This window comes from Capsicum annuum, chromosome 3 (assembly GCF_002878395.1).
Source record: "Capsicum annuum cultivar UCD-10X-F1 chromosome 3, UCD10Xv1.1, whole genome shotgun sequence".
Classification (NCBI taxonomy): Eukaryota; Viridiplantae; Streptophyta; class Magnoliopsida; order Solanales; family Solanaceae; genus Capsicum; species Capsicum annuum.
In genome coordinates, this window is record NC_061113.1 from 263382002 (window position 1) to 263397835 (window position 15834).

A 15834-nucleotide genomic window follows, 5' to 3' on the forward strand; every position below is an offset into this window, starting at 1 on the left:
TGATAGACAAAGTCAACTATCACCTACCATAAATTAGAACAAATGTTTCTACATAGTTTTGTCACTACAATTTCTAATGAAATCCAGTTAAAGTACATAATGTGTAATCCTGGATGCTCTGCATAGAAAGGGTGCTGCTATTCTCAACTTGGCATAATATCATCACCGACACCCCAAAAAATTACTCACAACAAGCTGCTTCAAAAGCACAGCAGAGCTTAAGTGGCCAAGACAACCGAAAGCAACATTACAAACAAAAAAAATGCAGAGCTAAATGAATAATTGATCTACACAGGGATAGGCTCAGGAGCTGGATCTGAGGGAGCACTGGTACTGCCATTAAGGACTGTCACATTGCCATCTGAATCCACATCCACAATTACAGAATCACCTTCTTTGATCTCACCGGCAAGCATCTTCTCAGCCATGCTATCCTCTAGCAGTCTCATAATAGCTCTCCTCAATGGCCTAGCTCCATAGCTTGGGTTGTATCCTTCCTCAACCACCCTGTCTCTAAACCTCTCTGTCACTTGAAGTTCTATCTCCTTGTTCTTCAACCTCACAAAGACCTCCTTAAGCATGATATCAGCTATCTCCTTCACCTCCAACTTAGTGAGCTGCCGGAATACAATCATCTCATCTAATCTGTTTAAGAACTCTGGTCTGAAGTACTGTTTCAACTCCTCAGTCACCAAGCTCTTGATACGGTTGTAACTACTATCCTTCTCGTCATAATCTAAATCAAAACCTATACGACGGCCTCCTTTCTCTATCACACTGCTTCCCACATTTGATGTCATGATGAGGAGTGTATTCTTGAAGTCAACAGTTCTGCCCTTGCTGTCTGTCAATCTTCCATCTTCAAGAATTTGAAGCATCATGTTAAAGACATCAGGATGAGCCTTCTCAATCTCATCAAAGAGCACAACAGTGTAAGGTCGACGCCTCACAGCTTCAGTTAATTGACCACCTTCAGTGTAACCAACATACCCAGGGGGTGAACCGATGAGTTTAGAGACAGTGTGTCTCTCCATAAACTCACTCATATCAAGCCGAATCATTGCTTCTTCAGAACCAAAGTAGTATGCTGCTAAAGACTTTGCCAGTTCCGACTTCCCAACACCAGTTGGACCAGAAAAGATGAAACTGGCAATAGGTCGGTTGGGATTCTTGAGTCCAACACGAGCACGTCTGATAGCGCGACTAATGGCTTTTACAGCTTCATCCTGGCCAATGACTCGGGTATGGAGAGTTTCTTCCATTTTTAGGAGGCGATCAGATTCATCAGTTGAGACCTTTTCTACAGGAATGCCAGTCCAGGAAGAGACAATGTGCTGAATATCTGCCTCTGTCACTACGGGACCTGCATCTCCTGCCTCAGCTTCAGCCTTGCTCATCTCTTTGTTTTTGTCTATCAAGGTTGAGATCTGTGCCTTAAGATCCATTTCTCTATCACGCAACTCCCCAGCCTGTCCTATGCATAGAGAGGTAAAGAATTATATATCTCATGTGTAGTGTGTAGTTGAATTGGCTGAAAAGTACAATTAACCACATAGGAAGATTAAAATTGCACATCTCGAACATCTCAATGCTTTCAATAAGAAACTAACCACTTCCGTGGAATTTTATGCACAGGTTCGAGAGGAAACTACACACCTTTTCAAAATCTTGCCCGCGGACAGCTTCATTTTTCTCCTTTGTAATCTGGCGAAGCTCTTTCTCCAGCTCTCTTGCTTCCTCAGGAAGCTAGATGGTATCAAGAAAATGGGTCATGACTCCATTAGGAAGAAAGGGCAGGGTAGAGTAAGACTATTAGAGTACTATATACCTGTGCATGCTGAAGTCGAACACGGGAACCAGCTTCATCAATCAAGTCAATTGCCTTATCTGGGAGAAAACGGTCACTGAAACAAACAAAGGTTCAACTCAATAACAGGTTCATGCTTTAATTGAGACAAATCATGGAATTCAGATGAACTTTCTTTGGTGGGAGATAAAAGTGCAAAATTTTAGGAGATAAAACATGCATAAGACTATTCAGACGCCGATACAAAACATGCATAAGACTATTCAGACACCAATACAAAAGAAAACCAGCTTCTACTAAGAGTTTTTTTCTTGGGGAGGACATCTAAATCATACGACAAAAACTTACAACCAAGGTTACTACTGACCCGAGCCCAAAGAAGGAAAGGAGCGGACTAAAGCAAGGAGTTCATTAGCCATACATAGTTGAGGAGGATGGTGGTCAACCTCTTTCATGGCCCCATGGCCCCATTGTGTCACTTGGTTAGCATTTGTAGAACAAAATAAGTAGGGCTGGTTTTCCGATAGGGAAAGAGACGGGAAGAGAATTTGGAAAATGAGAATATGATAAATACCTGATGTACTGGTGAGAAAGCTGGGCAGCAGCAACTACTGCCTCATCAGTGTAGCGGAGCTTGTGATGAATCTCATACCTCTCCCGAAGCCCTTTCAGGATCTGTATGGTTTCATCTACAGTAGGTTCAGGGACTTTAACTGGCTGGAACCTCCTCTCCAGTGCAGGGTCTTTCTCAATGTGCTTTCTGTACTCATCCAGGGTTGTGGCTCCAATACACTGACAAGTGAAACCAAGCAAAATATTTCTCAGTTAGACTAACTGTTAGTATTTTGATACGTCAACCGATTTACCTTTGAAATTCTTTTGTAGTATTATCAGGATAACAAGTAAGGTCTGGAGAGGGTAAAGTGTACGCAGGCCTACCACTATGAAAGATCAAAATAATGATCAAACACCAAATTTAAAGGTAGATTTCATAGTTTTCATTAAAATTCCCAAGGACTTACTACTACAGGTCAAGAAGGATAACAAACCTGCAGCTCGCCTCTAGCCAGGGCAGGTTTTAAGATGTTTGCAGCATCAATTGCTCCCTCTGCAGCTCCAGCTCCAATCAATGTGTGCACTTCATCAATAAACAATATTATTTCATCACTTTGTTTTATTTCCTCCATTAGTTTCTTCAGTCTCTCCTCAAACTCTCCACGGTATTTTGTCCCAGCAACAAGCAATCCCATATCAAGTGTTATGACCTGATTATCACACATAGCAAGTCACGTACTCACATAATGACAAGGATCTATAATTTTTTTAAAAAGAAGGGAATACCACATCAAGAAAGTTGCAGATAAAAAAATAATAACAAAAACAGAACCATCTACCCGATTACTTCAGTTAAACTCGGAACTGAAGTAAGAGGGTAATTAAAATCTGTTTTCCTTCAGTTCGTTATAGCTGAGTCCATAAAACAGTCAGTGAAGGAAATATGTAAGTGCGCTCAAGTCAGTTGAAATTTGGAAACAGGACATTCATGTGTTACTGTAAATTTTTGGCATGTCTACCAAAAATCTTGATTGGGTAAATGATTGGATACTTTAGAATCATCTATTTCTCGGCATGGAGAGTGGGGGTTGTTAAATGGGGAATCAGATTACAGCACGGCATTTTCTACTATATCAGCTTGTGTATATATCTTTGACTGTGGGACTTTTACTTTCAATTTAATAAACTAACCACTCTATAAAATCAAATTCTTTTTTTTTTTTTTTTTTGAATAACTCTATAAAATCAAATTCTAAGACACTATACAAATGATTTTTGAAGTCTTTCTATCTATGCAGCTTCTGGGTCTGTCATATAATTGAGATAAAATTGAAAATAAAATAAAATAAAGCACAAGCATACAACATGTTCTGCAAATTTATCATACACCTGTTTACCTTCTTTCCCTCGATTGTTTCAGGGACATCACCATTAGCAATTCTTTGAGCTAGCCCTTCAGCAATAGCAGTTTTTCCAACACCTGGTTCTCCAATAAGACAAGGGTTGTTTTTTGTGCGGCGGCCCAAGATTTGAGTGACACGCTCGATTTGATCCTGTCTTCCAACTACAGGATCTAGTTTGCCCTGAAAATATGATATGCCCAGATCAAACAAATGAAGAGAGCCAATCAATCTCCACATTATCACAAATGTCTTTTTACATACCTCTTCAGCCAACTTCGTCAAATTGGTACCATACTCCTCCAATGTAGGCATCTTCTGACCAGACGTTCCACCTCCAACACTAGCACCAACAGCTTCATTACTCTCGCCAACCATCCGTATGACCTATTTATTTATTTTTCAAAAGAAAAAAAGAACTGATTACAATGAAGTCAAGCAATTTACAACAACAACAACAAACCCAGTGTATTCCCACTTAGTGGGGTCGGGGGGGTAAGATGTACGCAGTCCATACCTCTACCTCTGATGAAGTAGAAAGGCTGTTTCCGAAAGACCCCCGGCTCAAGTCACGAGATATCACACAAACACATAGTACAACACAGAAGCAGATGACGTAACATAGATACGGCACCTTTAAGGAATATAAAACAGAGTAAAGCAGGAATGCAGGAATATAAAGCAGAGGAAAGCACACAGATTCGTAATAAACATGGAACACGGAACACGAAACACTGAATACGGAATCATAACAGGAATACACCCCCACCAATTAATTCCCTACACTAGCAACCCGAACTGGCCCTAATCCTCTGCCGTAATTCGCATCTTCCAGACCTTCCTATCTAGGGTCATGTCCTCGGTGAGCTGTAACTGTTCCATGTCCCGCCTAATCACCTCACCCCAGTACTTCTTCGGTCTACCCCTTCCCCGTCTAAAACCATCAAAAGTAAACAACAACAACATAATCAGTGTAATCCCACAGGGAGGGCAAGATATATGCATACCTTACCCCTACCTCGTGGAGGTAGAGAGGTGGTTTCTGATATACCCTCGGCTTCAAGAACAGCATTTCAAAGCAGCTTGAGAAAGGAAATTTACTTGCCTGTGTGCGAATATTACTGGGGTCAGCACCCAAGTTTTCAAGAACGCGGGCAGCCACACCTTCACCTTCGCGCAGCAATCCAAGTAGCAAGTGTTCCGAGCCAATGTAATTATGCCCTGAATCAAAAAAATCAATCAGCACAGATAATAACCAAATGATTTTCAGAATTCTGTGAAGCTTGTGCACAGAGGACTAGAGAGGAAAACGAGTAAAAAAGTAACTATAGAAAATCATGCCTATAACAACTTCATTAAAATAAGACTTAAAAGGAGAATAATTTTGTGTTCGCATAACCATAAAAGAACACAACCATAAAACAATCCAACAAAAGGCTGAAATGATTAGATCGCGGTACCTAGTTGGCGGGCTTCCTCTAAAGAGAGTTCTAGAACACGCTTTGCACGAGGAGTAAAAGGAATCTCGACAGCGACAAACCCACTACCCCTTCCAATTATCTTCTCTACCTCCACACGAGCATCTTTCAAGTTGATTCCCATGGATTTAAGAACCTTAGCAGCAATACCAGTTCCTTCACCAATAAGACCCAACAAAATCTGCTCTGTGCCAACAAAGTTGTGACCTAGTCGTCTGGCCTCTTCTTGTGCAAGCATAATGACTTTTATTGCTTTCTCGGTGAAGCGCTCAAACATTGCTTTTGGGACAGATCGGCAGCCTCGTGGTCGCCTGACAGAAGTTGCAGCTGCCACTTTTGAATGGAGAGTTTGTCCAGATTTTACAAGCAGTGTATCTATTGCATTGTACCCTCTCAGTCCTGCAAAACTGTTCAGTCTTGAGGAAGATAATTTAACATTACATAGCATTCTAACAGTTCTTTGATTTTTCCCGGATCCATTGAATTGTCCAGCCCTTCCACCGGCAACTGAAGATGGAATGTTTGTTGACTGAACTAAAGCTCTAGCCATGATGGACCTGCAACATGGCATGATAGCATATTAGAAAAGATCACTCGTGGCATTTGGAAAAACACCACGCTTCATAACTTCATATTACATAACAGACTAGGGATACAATGAAAAGGAGTTCATGATTAGCAGACATCAACAAAACCGTAGTTAACCAATACCCATTGGAGGTTACCTTTTCTTTTTTAGGCGACATAACATAGAGAAATTGGATCATTATGGAACGCCAAACTACAAAAAGCTCTGGAAATGCATGTTGTCTATTTTCGTAAAATACTAGAGAAAGATACAACTAGCCCAAGAGATCAAATCAAAATTCAAATTTCACCATAAAAGTTGCTCCATCAGTAAATGGATAATAAAGCCTCCAAATAATAAGACCTGGAAAAATTATGCAGCCATTGGGTGGTAGCTGTTTTATCCAGGATTAAGCAGCCAAGCTGCAAGGACTTTAGTTTCTAAACTAGCAGAATGTGGAACATCAAAAGATGCATGCTGATTGTAGGTTTTTATTCCTATCGAATAGGTTAACTTGGTTCCATTGGGAATATAAAAACACTCTAGGATATAATACAATATTTCTTTTAAGATCAAGATATTATCAAAACAACCAATGCCATTGAGACAAACCAGTTCCAAGTGGTCTTAAACACTCACGAGTATTTAGTGAAGCAGTTAGGGGAATTCTAACACCACAAATCAACCATAACTACATCAAGTGGTTAATTGAATATAAACAAGGTGAGCTACATCATACCCCTTTCAAAGAAGCAAGCTCGGAATCCACAACAATACAAATTTTAAAAAACGTAACCCCATTTACAACCAAAGTGCCACTTTGAATGAAAATACTACAAATAAATACAAGCAAATCACCTATCTTTACCAGTTCGATTTATAAAATAAAAACATCAAAACAAGCTAAAATAACAGCAGAAAAGCAGCTCCGAACAATTTAAATGAATAAAATCAGCTCCAAAATTGCAATTTTTACCACGCTATCGAGTATACTAAAACTCAAATAAGACCCTATTTTTACGAGTTTGATTCATAAAAATAAAAAAACCAAAAAAGCTAAAACAACAGCCCAGAACAACTCAAAAGAATAAAACCAGCTCCAGAGTTTTAAATTTTCCCATGCTTGAATCTTTACAAGTACCAAGTAAAAGCCCCATCTTTAGGAGTTTGCTTCATACAGGCAAAACATCGAAATAAGCTAAAACAACAACATGAGGAAAACAAGAAAAGCAACTCAAAACTACAACATTAGCTCCAAAGTTCCAATTTTTACCGCCCTATCGAGCAACTGATGCTTGAATCTTTACCAGAAGCAAAAGACCCACCTTTAATAGTTCGATTCTGAAACTCAAACACACCTAATTAGAGCATTCAATGCACACCCAAAATCAAATCAAATCTTGAAATAACCCTAATGCCAACCTCAATAATTCACCAATAAATACATACAAAAATAAGGAAATACTGACCTGAATAACAATAAAGATTCTGAAAAAGATTGAAAAGAGAGAGAAAGGAAAAGGAAACGGAAAAGAAATAGAGAGACCGGCCGTGTGATAGGCTAATAGATATAACTGTGGAGGTACAAATATTTATAGAGTATATAACAAGTGTTTCCTTTGTATACGCTACTCCATTGACTATTCGTGCACCGGCATACACACTAAAAATATCTCTCTTCTTCTACGTTCTTCGTCAAATTCGCCTAAGCAAATCTACACCGTTTGATTTGGATACTAATCTTATTGCCTAAGTCGAATACGGATAGTTGGGTCCCACTCTCGTCGTCGACGTCTCTGATGGCCGATCTCAGCTCGTTATTCTAGATAAGGTGGGAGCAGGTTTGGTGGAAGCCAAGATGAGAAAAGCGAGATTGAAACGGCGATCACGTGATGAGGAGGGTGTGGAGGTGTGAGAGATTAGAGGGAGATGATTAGATACTACATGGAGATTCTAAATAGAAAATTATGGAGAAGGTGAATAAGGGTTGAAGGTTAGTATGAATTTAGGATGTTGTATCTTTTGTTATTATTTTTATTATTCTTTGTGTAAATGATTTTATTTTGAGTTGAGAGTCTATTGAAAATAACTTATTTATCTTATATTTGAGGTAATGATATAAAGTGCGCACACTTTAGTGAAAATATATTGGGCACGTTGTTGCTGTTGTTTTTTTTTTAGGAAAAAATTGTCGGGCATCAAACTAATAGACATAAATATTGTTTTTATCTCAAAACCTGTATCAATTTTTCACCTTACTTACTGTAATTGATCTCTTTCAAGAATATTGAAACATTTTTAATTCATTCTTTCTTTTTTCTGGACAAGTTGCTGTTTTTTTATTGAGAAAAATTGTAACAACAACTTGGAACAAGAAGGTCCTCTCATTTTAATTTTGAAGTAGAATCCGCCCCAAAAAAGGACAAAAGAAAGTCGTGCTTATACTTGGAGTGACAATAACTCTTTCTTTGTTTTTAGTTTAAGATTCAACCCCTTGTTTGTTGTTCACGTTTTTCCTCCTTTCTTTTTTTTTTTTTAATTTTTTTTCCAGAGAAAGATAAGTCTAGTAAACACATGGATTAAATGATTTATATTTTTAATGGTCAGACACAAAGAAAGTAGTGTAGTTGCGTAGAGGTTGATAATTACAACTTACAAATTCAACATTTCGTGCTGGAAAAATACAACTTGTTCATTTGCTTTACGTAACAGGAAACCAAAAACAATGCATGCTTCTACATTGTCCAACACCAAAAAACCAGTACAACAACAAACATAAGAATCAACCTCAAGCCAAAACACAATATGGCACCTATAATAATTTCACATGGCTAACAAACATTTTTTTTATAACGGTGGTGTTAGGGCCAACTATGCACGATCCGTTTACTACTTTCCACCAGTAAAGGGTATCGGTAACTAATAACTCGGCCTACCATGGCTTAGGCAGGCAGCAGGCTAATAAACATTCTTTTACACCTATGAGCTAGGATACACTACAGAGCATGTTTTACCTTGTTTGCCTGATATTGGAACTAATTATAATCATGGGAAAGACTTGGACCTTCATGATCAACCGTCTACAGTGACCAATTCCCCTCGGGTTGGTCAGGCCAGCAGCAGACTATTAACCTTAGGATTCGAAGTCTTCAATCATGGAACTCTGTCTCTGCGTAGGGCTGACACTTCCACCTCGACTAATTTTGAGTGCATCTAAGGCCTTCTGTATTTCCATGTTCATAGCACTGTCAACACTCCCAGATGATAGTTTCTTGTGTGCTTTCTGCAAATGAAGCTTCAGGGAACTGCTGCTCAAGCCAGCGTTCTTTCCACAGATGGGGCAAACCTTCATGATTGGCTTCCGCTGTTGCCATTCCATAGAAACCTTACCATGCAACTTGCGATCTAGGTCCAAAAGAATCTTTGCAAAGCCATCATTAGGTTGCGCTCGGCGATGAACTTGTCTCAGTGTATTCCATGCCTTCAGCAAAGTTAACTTCCTGCACCATATAATATGAAATTTCTTCCAATCGGTAACTCTCACCTAAATACTACAAAAGATAAGCTAATTCATAAACCATTTGTGAAATCTTTCTGCTCTTACTTTCTGAGCATTAAATAAGCGAGAACTACTGTAGCACTCCTGCTTCTCCCTTCAAAGCAATGAACCAGAACCTTCCCACCCTTTTGTTCAACATGGTCAATAAAATCATGTGCTTCTCCAAACAGAGCACTGATATTAGAATCTTCATTGTCACATATCTGGCAGCAAACAGCAAAAAGTATCAACAGACATGCAAACCTTCCGTTACTAAAACAAATATAAGAGTCTGACAGTATCTAATTACGGTTAAGAATTTCTGAGAAAATAAAATAAATGTCACAGACAAATTACTTCAGTTTCTAATATGAAAACATCTGCAAAAGAAATTTCTTTCGATTTTTGCTTGTACAGTCAACCTGTTTAAGAAAATCACTTCCTCCTGCGTCAAAGATTAAAAGTTTTTAGGATAATTATTTTATACTAGTATGTAAGAAAAACTGGTCCATCTCAGTAGCCACATGGTGAGCCGTCAAAAAAGTTAGAAATCTAGCACTTTCAAAAGTTTTTAGGATAATTATTTTATAGTATGTAAGAATAACAGGTCCATCTCAGTAGCCACATGCTGAACCCTCAAAAAAATTAGAAGTATAGCACTTTCGCTGCTTAAAGACAAAAATTTGAATTTATTGAAGATGTATGAAACACAAAGGTCTAACTCAAAAAAAAAGGTATGAAACAAAAAAGTTTATCATACAATTTTAAAGCCAGATTTTAGCCAGCATGAAAGATACAAATCCAACAAAAGCAAGAAGGCTTAGAGAAAGATTTGAGCACGTACAGAAAAGTTTTTATATTCAAACAAATCCGGAAACTGGGAATCTGACTGCCCAGTTTCATTTGCACACAGACATAAGATATGTGTGATTCCTAGATGTTGCAGTGTGTATACGGATCTAGCAGCAAGTGCCCCACCGATAAACAGACTGCCTGAGATTGCTGATGGCTTTTCTGTATTTGCTGCATCAGAAATCAATGATATCCTTTCCAGAATGTGCTCAAGCCTAACCTATAAATTGCAGAATTTAGAAAAGGATTACAACAAAGACAAATTACTCGCGTGCCAAGTGACTTGAGAGACGTGCTGAGTAGAAGATTCGTACCTTTAGCTCATAAGCATCGACCACATAATTACTATCACTTCCTTCAAAGAAACCTGCATTAAAATTGTTTTCCTGGCACAATTTGATTGCATCATTTTTAAGCATCTCGTTCCATTGCTCCAATTCTTTATTTAATTCTGCATCTACCTGAAAAAGAGAGGCAAATGCCTGTAATTGAGAGAAGGAGCTTCATGACAGGAAAGGAACATTAACAAGGATATGAAAGAATTTTATGCCAAGAGAAAAATAAAATTCTTAAGTCATAGCTGGAAAAATGAAATGATATCCAGCATATTTCATATGCAAGTACACATCATAATTTTTATGGGAAGCAACTGTAGTAATAAAAAGTTTTAAGTCATAGAAAATCATGTAAATTATCAAGAGAAGCTAATCAAACTACTCTCGATAGGAGACTTTCCAATAGGAGACTTTCCACCAAAGTAAGTCTCTTTGGACTAAGCAAAAAAATATGTAATAATATATACTTAAAAGAGTAATATTACAGATTTTAGTACCCAAAGGGATATTATTAACCATCACATAGTTGAATACCGGGAAAGAGAATTTCTGGTCAAAATTTGGAAAACCACTGAATAAGCTTATCAATATCCTTTTGCTTTCTTGTTGGAGTAAAGTCATTTTTAGTGTTTTTTCAAGAGAAATTCTCAATGGACATCACAAACCTTGGCAAATTTGTGAAAGTCGCGAAGTTTCGATGTCAAGCGGAGACTACGAAGTGGTTCACCACTGCCCTTATAGCACTTCCCTAGGCTATCACGTGAATTTGGAGAAACCATAGAATCCAAACTGTCTCTGCATCCAGAAGATGCAGGTCTAGGGGCTGTTCTCTGACACTCTGATTCATTCGAATCCAAATAGGTATCACCTGGCGCCCGTTCTTTGCTTGGTGTTGAAGGACAATGTCCTACAAATCCAGCAGATTGTGATGGTGACTCGGGAATTACCATCTCTTCTTTCTCAAGATCGCCAGCAGAAGCTCTGTTGATAACACCAAGAAATAATCGAAAGATGCTATCCAGTTTCTGATGAAGAGTGAGAAGGAATATATGAAATCCCTGCAAGTCACGCAGAGCTGCTCGAAATCCAATCCGAAATTCATGCCCTATCGAAGCTAAATCAGCTGCCTGATTGTTGTTTGTTGCATCAGAAGCCTCTGGAGAAGATCCTAATTTTCCTCCTGTAATCTCGTATAACAATTTCAAAGCATACTCAGGACTGTTAATAAGGAGCTCAACCAGCTTAGGATAATTTTCTTGATCACTAGCACGTTTTCCTGCAGGTGGTCTTCGAGGTACCCCAGAGTCTATTGCTACAATGTGAAAATATGGGCATGTTGACTCATTTGAAGTTTGACTTACACTCTGATTGCATGATTTGGGAGATTCTGTGATGTCAGAAATGTCGGAACTCTGTGATATTAATCCTGGGTTAGGAGTGCTTATTCTGCTATCAACAGAATTAGCTCTTCTTTCTTTCTGAAGTGCCCGGATCACTCTCGGCCTATATTTATCAATTGCAGAATCAAAGGCTGCCGCTAATGCATCCAAGTTTGCAGAATTCACTTTATCAGCCAACAACAAGTTTGCAGGGTTTCCGCGCCATCTCAGATGGCGACATGGAAGTCGATCTTCATTTCTTATGACAAGATCCAACATCAAAACCCTACCTAGGGCTGCTGCAGTTCTTTCTCCTGCTTCTCGTGAATCAAACGCATTTGAGCTCTCCAATAGAGGGGACCCATGGATGTAACTGAAATAGCAGGTGATAAGGGCAAAAAAAGTATCAAAATATAATTCTAGCATCATATAGCATTTCCTTAGACTAAAACTAACTACTTTGTGATAGTAAACGGGGAAATGTAACACAGGGACTTCCCAAAGAGGTACCTGTGCACGGAAATGTAACATTTCCCAAAGTGCATGGAGAACTGGTCATATTATCTGTAGTACTAGCAAAGCCCCAAAACTGTAGATCATCTAACTTGGTTTTTAACTCCACTGTTCTATCTTTGGCTTCATCATCTTTAATTTATTTCCTTCTATAGTTGTTTCCATAATCATGAAAATAAATATTCCAAAATTATTGATTTAGTAATATATTCAAGCTAAATAGTAAAAACATATATGTGTATGCATCAAATGCACATGATTTTATGCGTCAGCACACATTGGTAGACCTCACATACAAAAACAAGAATGAAGCGAAGAGTTACTTCTCATTCCAAAAAAAGGCAGCTGAGAGAAAAGATTGCCGATCCAGCAACAGGTCCTCGGTTTTGGCTTAAGCTTTCTAAGAGAAGTCTAATTTGATAAGATTTACAGCCTAAAAAGACCAAAAACTATATATCAAATAAATTCGCTTACATAGTAAGTAACTGCATTTGATTATAATTTTCATTATTTTCAAATTACCAGCCTTCTCAGGCACTAATCCACCAGCATAGGTGTCAAGAAACAGGTAATTAATGCAAATGTGCTCTAAATACTCCACAAAAAAGATCAAGATGCAAACGCACTTCATTAACAAAAGGCATCGGCTTAGCTCAAGAGCTTCTAGAAGTTCTGAACACGTCATTTCCACAATCTCGTCACCTTCTGAAACAGCTGCATCTTTTGCTTTTTCTGCAGCTTCCTTGATCTTTAACCACTCCGGACTACAGCTATGAATAACCCTGGCCTGCAATATTTGGATAGATAGTTGATGATATGATTATATAACCTACAAAATCTAACTAACAAAACCTATAAACAATAATAATGAAAGTGAGAAGGAACGACTTGCGGAGTTTGGACACCTAGCCACTTTGCAAATTCATAGCCAAGACGTTCTGATTGTGTTGCCATCCTTGAAGAGGATATTTTTATAACGGCTGCAGCTTCTTTTGGAGAAGCATCATCATTTTCAAGTTCGTTAAATAGTGCAAAAAACACAACGCCCCCAGAATTTACAGTCACCTGTGTTCAGTTGACATGAGCAAATAACTATTAACACAACAATAATGTACAACAGAATGCGTAGTGCGTTTTTCTTTTGGACTTGGTATACTTGTTTCAGTCAATTCTACGTCTTATGCAGGCACTCAGGTATTGAGAGAACATAATGTCTAAACTGAAATACCTCTAATGCTTTATTGGTTTCATCCTCGGACTGTTCAGCACTACTATTGTGCTCTGTGTGGTGAAGAGAAGACAGCATGTTCCATGAAAAGGTGCTTGATTCAATGTCCAAAACAGCAGCTTTGCCAAGTCTCTCCCATAAACTTACTTCTGTTATTCGCTCAGATGGTAGAGCATCAACCTGATCAAGACTCAACTTTTCTGCACTGAACAAGAATTTTACTGGAGCTACATTATGCTTGTAGTTTGTACTTTATATAGTTTTAAAGCTGAACGAATCCATGTAATGATTTGCACAATAGACAGAAAGAAGAATTAAAAATAATTCCCATTCTTTTAAGAATATGGGCCCACAGCAGCAGCTAAGAAATTTGAATTTTTTTCTTGAAATAAAGGTGTGTTATAACATGTGTCACTCATTTATTCTCAATATTGAAAGGGAAAGCACAGTTCCCGTTGCATTTTTTTAGGAAGTTGTTCTAGACTCACATGCAAAAGAAACTTCATCCCTCAACTTGAAGCAGCTTAACAGCTACCACTAGAAAAAGAGCTTTTACCAAATGTAGGTACTTATTTTTCACTTGATTTCCTTGTGAAGAAGAAGATGAAAGACATAGAGGAGATCTTTTCTATGCTCCAAGTCCTACATATAGAAACAGAGCATGAATAAGCCAACTTACAACTTCCTCATTGCATTAGGCACTCTTTCGTTTTTCGCCGATTCAAACAACAAAGACACATTTCTATAATTGAAATTCTTTAACATTCTAATTTAGTCCTTATAACATCCTCTTGGGGAATTGAAGTGGCATCTGTTGACAACACGATACTATGGGTACTTTGATTTGGGAGTATAGTATACCTTCGCATTATGTATGAAAAAACTTCATTTCTTTCTTAAACTCCGTGACAAGTGAAACACCACCATAATGAATGAAACGGATGTAATGACAACTTTCACCTTGCCACCACTGACTAAAGATTAAAATATAAGAGCGCAACTCGCAGATTGTGATCTATAATTTAGTTATAGCTCTTGGCATACTAAACTCGAGTACAATATAACAATGAATTTCAAGGAAACAACTCAAATCAAGCCAAAAGAATCAAAGTCACTAATCTCAAATCTCATTTCATGTTTTTCCTTTCACAGAAGATTTGTTGAGAAAGCATCAATCTAAAGGAGCATTTGTTACCACTAACAATAATGCAAGTAAGCATCCATCTAAAGGAGTACTTAGTAACCTGAGTTGCTCGGACTTTCCAAAAACCTGTGTTTGAATCCTCAAATAAATGAACAGCAGTTTTGAAGAGTACAAGCAACATAACGTGTAAACACTAACTAGCTATATCATGTTATGATTACTAAGGCATTGTATAAACAAGGGAGGAACCTTAATGGCATGCTATCAACTCTCCTAGGGAATCCGGAAGAGCGATACATGCTGCTACGTTTGCGGACCAGCTCAAGCCATTGAGCGAACCGATACGCTGGCCCCGCCGTTATATCCCCCAGCATATAAAGCACCTGCAAAATAACAATCATCAATCCCACATTATTCCATAAAACTTCAAAAAAAAACAATTAACAATGAAAATGAAACTGACCCGAGAAGTGACAGTAAGGGGCAACGGAGCCTCAGGCTCATCAGATCCCAGATCAAAATCTTTCTCTTCTTCTCTCTGCATATACATAAGTTTCTTTCCCACTTATAAAATCACTATATAAGCAATACAAATCAAGAACCAAGATCTATATAATTCAATACACACACTCATACACACTGCAAGTACACTAAAACTAAAAAGCTCATAATGATCCATGTGCGATGCCTATACCTATAAGAATCATTTTTTTTAATTAAAAAAAAGGAAAAAGGGAAGATGGGGTACTGTTGATTTGAATAGAAAAGGGAAAGAGAGCGTGCCTGAAGGGAATACATGTCTTCTTGATTCTCATTGGTCATTGCTTTACTTTTTCTTTTTTTTTCTAAAAAAAAAAAAAGCAAAATAAAAATAAGCGCTTTTTGTGGGTGGTTGAGAAATTGAGAGAATAAGGTAAGTGGGGTTTCAAGATTAATCGGAGGTGTTCAGTAGAAAGCGCTTATCATGGAGATTTCAGATCCAAACTCAGGTGGGTCGGTTTTTAGTCGACAGTGATGATGACTAAATCACTCCACTC

General features: G+C 38.1%; 2 protein-coding genes across 6 annotated transcripts; both read right to left on the minus strand.

Annotated features, from left to right (window-relative positions):
- On the minus strand, window positions 1-8039 carry LOC107862127 (ATP-dependent Clp protease ATP-binding subunit ClpA homolog CD4A, chloroplastic). Of its 5 annotated transcripts, none has more exons than XM_047409973.1 (11): window positions 7278-8039; window positions 7134-7149; window positions 5223-5797; window positions 4868-4983; window positions 4027-4149; window positions 3760-3945; window positions 2857-3072; window positions 2382-2599; window positions 1829-1904; window positions 1657-1746; window positions 1-1469 (listed from the first exon to the last, which is right to left on the minus strand). In XM_047409973.1, the coding sequence occupies exons 3-11, from the start codon at window positions 5788-5790 to the stop codon at window positions 288-290; spliced, it is 2775 nt and encodes a 924-aa protein (XP_047265929.1). In that variant the 5' UTR covers window positions 5791-5797; window positions 7134-7149; window positions 7278-8039; the 3' UTR covers window positions 1-287. The 5 variants fall into 5 exon arrangements, with proteins under 5 accessions (XP_047265929.1, XP_016563069.1, XP_047265930.1 ...); XM_016707583.2 differs by having other exon boundaries at window positions 7082-7149; XM_047409974.1 differs by having other exon boundaries at window positions 7134-7166.
- A 411-nt stretch (window positions 8040-8450) lies between these two features.
- LOC107862129 (dual specificity protein phosphatase PHS1) lies at window positions 8451-15834 on the minus strand (the record flags this gene model as incomplete). The annotated part of the gene is given in 11 exon segments (XM_047409971.1): window positions 8451-9308; window positions 9413-9570; window positions 10191-10418; window positions 10513-10659; window positions 11199-12285; window positions 13052-13212; window positions 13314-13490; window positions 13654-13858; window positions 15047-15180; window positions 15261-15335; window positions 15581-15834. Coding segments are annotated over 11 exon segments (2778 nt in total). The 3' UTR covers window positions 8451-8941.

Coding starts and splice junctions, on each gene's coding strand:
- LOC107862127 (XM_016707584.2), bottom strand. CDS start 5,790: ATGGCTAGAGCTTTAGTTCAGTCAACAAACATTCCATCTTCAGTTGCC. Junction 4,150..4,867: donor CCAGTAATATTCGCACACAG/GCAAGTAAATTT, acceptor ATAAATAAATAG/GTCATACGGATGGTTGGCGA. Junction 2,600..2,856: donor TGGCTAGAGGCGAGCTGCAG/GTTTGTTATCCT, acceptor TTCACTTGTCAG/TGTATTGGAGCCACAACCCT.